This window comes from Numida meleagris, unplaced genomic scaffold (genome assembly GCF_002078875.1).
Source record: "Numida meleagris isolate 19003 breed g44 Domestic line unplaced genomic scaffold, NumMel1.0 unplaced_Scaffold671, whole genome shotgun sequence".
NCBI lineage: Eukaryota > Metazoa > Chordata > Aves > Galliformes > Numididae > Numida > Numida meleagris.
In genome coordinates, this window is record NW_018364886.1 from 8347 (window position 1) to 14143 (window position 5797).

Below are 5797 nucleotides of genomic sequence, written 5' to 3' on the forward strand. Positions count from 1 at the left end.
CCCCTCCCAGCCCCTCCCAGTCCCCCCCATCCCGCAGGGCCCGGGTCGCCGTGACTACGGGGAGCGTTTCCTGCTGGCTCTGGAGCAGCTCTGCTTCGAGTTCCTGCGGCGCCTGGACAGCGCCCTGCCCCCCCCCGACCTCCAGCAGGTGGGGCGGGGCTTAGAGGGACGGGGCGGGCCAATGGGAACGCGTTGGGCTGGCGGTCCGCCAATGGGAGCGGGTCGGGCTCGGGGGGGGGAGGGGGGCGTGGCCTCACGCTGGCCCCGCCCCTCCCCATGTGGCTTGCAGCTGCAGGCGGTGGTGTGGAGCCACGCCCCTTCCGGGCCCCGCCCCCCGGCCCTGCCAATCCTGCAGCGCTTCCTGGCCGACATGGGACACGCCCCTTCCGGTAGGCGTGGCTTCGGTGGGGGGGGGAGTGGGGAGGGGCTTGAGCCCTCTCAAGCCCCGCCCACATGCGTTAAGCCCCGCCCACAGGTACAGTGCCCCGCCCCCTGAGCTCCGCCCGGGACCGGAAATCGTCAGAACGGTGAGTGGCCACGCCCCCTTCCCTCAAGCCACGCCCCTCCCCTTAAAGCCACGCCCACCCGATCCGTGCATTCCCTTAAGCCACGCCCCTTCCCTTTAACCACGCCTACTTTATAAGCCACGCCCCATTAAGCCACGCCCATTTCCCTTAAAGCCACGCCCCTTCCCTTTAACCATGCCTCTTCTGTAAAGCCATGCCCCCTTAAGCCACGCCCCCTTCCCTTAAGCCACACCCACCCTATCCATGTATACCCTTAAGCCACGCCCCCTTCCCTCCAACCATGCCTGTTTTTAAGCCACGCCCCCATTAAAGCCACACCCCCTTCCCTTTAGCCACGCCCCCTTAAGCCACGCCCCCATTTGAAAAGGCCACACCCTCTTCTTTTTTTAGCTCCACCCCGGACAAGCTCCGCCCACCGCGCCGGCAGCTCCACCCCCTCCGCATGCAGCCATTGGGTGAGTGGGCGGGGCTTGGAGCGGGCGGTGGGCGGGGCTTCCGGGGATTGGCCCCACCCACCCTCGGCCCCGCCCCTTTTCCCCAGAGTTCGTCAGCGACGCGGAGGAAGAGAGCGATGTGTGGAGAAAGGTAATTAGCCGGCGCGGGGTAATTAGGGGAGGGGTTGGGGGTTAGTTAGGGGTGAGCTGGGTTAATTGGGGGGGGCAGTTAGGGCTTCATTGTTAATTAGGAGTTAATTGGGGATCGTGGGGGTTAATTAGTGTGGGTTAACTTGCGAGCCGTTCTCGTTATCATGCAAGAATTGAAGCCCTGGGCGTTAATTAATAGCGTATTCATAAGTCTTAATTAGGGGTGGAGTTAATGGAGATTTAAATGTAGTCGGTGTTAGTTATCAATGTTAATCAAGCATTAATTGCGGGGTAATTACACTGGGTTGATTAACTGCTCCTCCTTCACTTTAGGTGGGGATTTCTCATGGCAGCTAATAAGGGGTTAATTAGCAGACAATGAGGAGTTAATTACTAATTAATTCCCCCCCAGCCCCGCCGTACCCCCCGCCGCCGCTCCCCTCCCGGTGAGTTCCTTTTGTTTTCATTTACTTTTGCCCTAAATTCACTTTTTTGAGCTTAAAATCGTCCCTGTTCCCCCCCCACCCCCCGCGCCCCGTTCGCAATGGTACGTTCCAAGGGGGGGGGCGGAGCCGGGCTCTGATTGGCTGCGCGCCGGCCAATAGCGCGCGGGAACTACGCTTCCCAGCGTGCCCCGCGCGCAGCCCTGCGCCGAGCCGGAAGTAGTCTGGAGCGGTGGGGGGGCGTGGCTTGTTTTGCACTTCCGCTTCCGGCGCGCCGGGCACAGCGGCACGATGCTGATCAAAGTGAAGGTGCGGCCGCGCTGCGCGGGGCATTGTGGGGAAAATTATGGGATGGCGNGGGAACCCTTACCCCCCCCTCCCCTCACCGTTCCCGGTGCCCCCCGGGTGCAGGTGGAGCGCATCAAGGAGCGCGTGGAGGAGAAGGAGGGGATCCCCCCCCAGCAGCAGCGCCTCATCTACAGCGGGAAGCAGATGTAGGGCGGGGCCCGGCGGCGGCGGAAGTGGGCGGGGCGCGAGGCGGAAGTGGGTGGGCGGGGCTAAAAAGGGCGGGGGCTCGGTTGGTCTTAAAGAGGCGGGGCTTTGGGAAGGGGCGGAGCCCCGCCCGTGGTGGACGGGGTGGGGGGGGTTGCGAAGGGGAGGGTCCCGCTGAGCTCGGTTGGGAATGGGAGGATGGAAGGATCGAAGGGAGGGGGGCGTGGCTTGGTGTCTCGGCCCCGCCCCCACGCTTTGGCTCCGCCTCTTAAAGGAACGACGAGAAGACGGCGGCGGACTACAAGATCCAGGGCGGCTCGGTGCTGCACCTGGTGCTAGCCCTGCGCGGGGGCGGGGCCCGGCGAGGAGAGGGGCGGGGCTAACGCCCGGCCCCACCCTCCGCCCTCGTTCGCGGCCCCGCCCCTATTGACCCCTCCCCCGTCCTGGTGTTTGCATGGATCCCCCGTTGAATTAAAGCGTCTGTGATGTCACGGGTGAGCGTGGTGATGTCGTTGATTGCGTCCTTGGGGCGAGGGGGCTGCTTCCGCTCTGTGCTGATGATGTCATAGGAATTCGCGTGACGTCGCGCCGTTCCGTTGCCCTTTTAAGGAGCGAGTGGGACCGCCGTGGGGTGGTGCCCCTTTAAGAAGAATCCCGGAGCTGTTTTCCCTGTTGGAACAGCGCTGGGCCCACGGGCGCCGTCGCCCTTTTAAATTTTAAAGTTTTTCAGTCGTTGCCCTTTTAAGAAGGAGTCGCCTGGCCGTAACTTCCGGCCAAGCGAGCGAATAGAGTCTGAGTATTGGCGGCTCTGAGGGGCCATGACTTCCGCTTCCGCCGGAAGTGCTCTCTCTTTCCAAGATGGCGGCGCCCGAGCTGCAGGCGGTGCTGGAGCAGCTCCTGGAGCCGGATAACGAAATTATACGGCAGGTAACGGACACCGGGGAGGGGATGGGGGGTCGGGGGCGGCCGCGGGGGTTCCGTGTCCCGGCTGACCTCCTCCTTTCTTTTTCCCCTTTAGGCCACCGCCCGTTTGCGCGAGGCCTTCGCCGACCCCCAGACCCCGGAGCGGCTCGCGGAGATCGTGGTGGGCGCGGCGCGGCCGCAGGTGGGGCCCTCCCGGAGCCACCGGGACCCTCCCTCCCCGCATACCTTAATGAGTCCCGTAGCCCGTATAGAAAACTTAGCATCCTTTACATTGCCCCGTAGTAGCGCATTGTAATCCCATAATGCGACCCGCGCAGCGCGTGCTCCCATCCTCCCATCCCATAATAACCGCCCATCGTCCCCTCCCACCCCTCGTCCCAACCTGACCGCCGCCATCCCATAATAGTTCCCATAGCTGCACAGTCGGACTTCCCCCATAGCAACCGTACCCTCCGAGGGNCCAGACCCTCCCAGTATCCCCGTGTCCCTTCCCAGGGTCACGTCAGGACATCCCAGTGCCTCCCAGTATGAATCTGAGGGCTCCCAGTGCCATCCCAGTGCTCTCCCAGTCCCTCCCAGTGCCCCCAAATCCCCTCCCAGTCTCTCCCAGTGCCCCCAACTCCCTTTCCAGTCCCTCCCAGTGCCCCCAAATCCCCTCCAAGTCTCTCCCAGTCCTTCCCAGTGCCCATAAATCCACTCCCAGTGCCCCCAACTCCCTTCCCAGTCCCTCCCAGTGCCCTCAAATCCTCTCCCAGTCCTTCCTAGTGCCCATAAATTCCCTCCCAGTGCCCCCAAGTCTCCTCCCAGTCCCTCCCAGTGCCCCCAAATCTTCTCCCAGTCCATCTCAGTCCTTTCCAGTGCCCCCAGCTCCCCCCCCAGTCCTTCCCAGTGCCCATAAATCCACTCCCAGTGTCCCCAGATCTTCTTCCAGTCCCTCCCAGTGCCCCCAAGTCTCCTCCCAGTCTCTCCCAGTCCTTCCCAGTTCCCCCAAATCCCCTCCCAGTCCTTCCCAGTGCCTTTAAATCCCCTCCCAGTGTCCCTAACTCCCTTCCCATTCCGTCCCAGTGCCCCCAAGTCTCCTCCCAGTCCCTCCCAGTCTCTCCCAGTGCCCCCAAATCTTCTCCCAGTCCCTCCCAGTCCTTCCCAGTTCCCCTAAATCCTCTCCCAGCTCTTCCCAGTGCCCCTAAATCCCCTCCCAGTGTCCCTAACTCCCTTCCCAGTCCCTCCCAGTACCCCCAGATCCTCTTCCAGTCCCTCCCAGTCCCTCCCAGTGCCCATAAATCTACTCCCAGTCCCTCCCAGTGCCCTCAGCTCCCCTCCCCGTACCCCCAAATCCTCTCCCAGTCTCTCCCAGTGCCCTCAAATCCTCTCCCAGTCCTTCCCAGTGCCCATAAATCCCCTCCCAGTCTCTCGCAGTGCCCCCACGTCTCCTCCCAGCCCTTCCCAGTCTCTCCCAGTTCCTCCCAGTGCCCCCAAATCTTCTCTCAGTCCATCTCAGTCCTTTGCAGTGCCCCCAGCTCCCCCCCAGTCCTTTCTAGTGCCCATAAATCCACTCCCAGTGCCCCTAAGTCCTCTCCAAGTCCCTACCAGTGCCCCCAAATCTCCTCCCAGTCCTTCCCAGTGCCCATAAATCCACTCCCAGTGGCCCCAAATCTCCTCCCAGTACCCCCAGATCCTCTCCCACTCCCTCCCAGTGCCCCGAAATCTCCTCCCCGTCCTCCCCAGTCCCTCCCAGTCCTTTCCAGTGCCGCCAAATCCTCTCCCAGTCCCTCCCAGTGCCCATAAATCCACTCCCAGTGCCCTCCAGATCCTTTTCTAGTCCCTCCTAGTGCCCCCAAGTCTCCTCCCAGTCCCTCCCAGTCCTTCCCAGTTCCTCTAAAACCTCTGCCAGTCCTTCCCAGTGCCCATAAATCCACTCCCAGTGCCCCCAACTCCCTTCCCAGTCCCTCCCAGTGCCCCTAAGTCTCCTCCCAGTTCCTCCCAGTCTCTCCCAGTCCCTCCCAGTGCCCCCAAATCTCCTCCCAGTCTCTCCCAGTGCCCCCAGCTCCACTCCCAGTACCCCCAAATCACCTCCCAGTCTCTCCCAGTGCCCTCAAATCCTCTCCCAGTCCCTCCTAGTGCCCATAAATCTCCTCCTAGTCCCTCCCAGTGCCCCCAAATCTTCTCCCAGTCCATCCCAGTCCTTCCCAGTGCCCCTAAATCCTGTCCCAGTGCCCCCAACTCCCTTCCCAGCCCCTCCCAGCCCCTCCCAGTCCCCCCCATCCCGCAGGGCCCGGGTCGCCGTGACTACGGGGAGCGTTTCCTGCTGGCTCTGGAGCAGCTCTGCTTCGAGTTCCTGCGGCGCCTGGACAGCGCCCTGCCCCCCCCCGACCTCCAGCAGGTGGGGCGGGGCTTAGAGGGACGGGGCGGGCCAATGGGAACGCGTTGGGCTGGCGGTCCGCCAATGGGAGCGGGTCGGGCTCGGGGGGGGGAGGGGGGCGTGGCCTCACGCTGGCCCCGCCCCTCCCCATGTGGCTTGCAGCTGCAGGCGGTGGTGTGGAGCCACGCCCCTTCCGGGCCCCGCCCCCCGGCCCTGCCAATCCTGCAGCGCTTCCTGGCCGACATGGGACACGCCCCTTCCGGTAGGCGTGGCTTCGGTGGGGGGGGGAGTGGGGAGGGGCTTGAGCCCTCTCAAGCCCCGCCCACATGCGTTAAGCCCCGCCCACAGGTACAGTGCCCCGCCCCCTGAGCTCCGCCCGGGACCGGAAATCTCCGTCAGAACGGTGAGTGGCCACGCCCCCTTCCCTCAAGCCACGCCCCTCCCCTTAAAGCCACGCCCACCCGATCC

The 5797-nt window shown here is 63.7% G+C and overlaps 1 protein-coding gene and 1 long non-coding RNA gene across 3 annotated transcripts; both read left to right on the forward strand.

Moving 5' to 3' along the window:
- Positions 1-1965: 1965 nt before the first annotated feature.
- On the forward strand, positions 1966-2537 carry NEDD8 (neural precursor cell expressed, developmentally down-regulated 8; the record flags this gene model as incomplete). The annotated part of the gene is given in 2 exon segments (XM_021383909.1): positions 1966-2048; positions 2321-2537. Coding segments are annotated over 2 exon segments (192 nt in total), but the record flags the coding sequence as incomplete, so codon positions are not given.
- A 2138-nt stretch (positions 2538-4675) lies between these two features.
- Positions 4676-5734, forward strand: LOC110391960. 2 transcript variants are annotated; one of them, XR_002434195.1, is made up of 3 exons: positions 4676-5350; positions 5492-5591; positions 5666-5734. It is a non-coding gene; the product is annotated as an uncharacterized LOC110391960 (long non-coding RNA). The 2 variants fall into 2 exon arrangements; XR_002434194.1 differs by having other exon boundaries at positions 4683-5350; positions 5678-5734.
- The last annotated feature ends 63 nt before the right edge of the window (positions 5735-5797 follow it).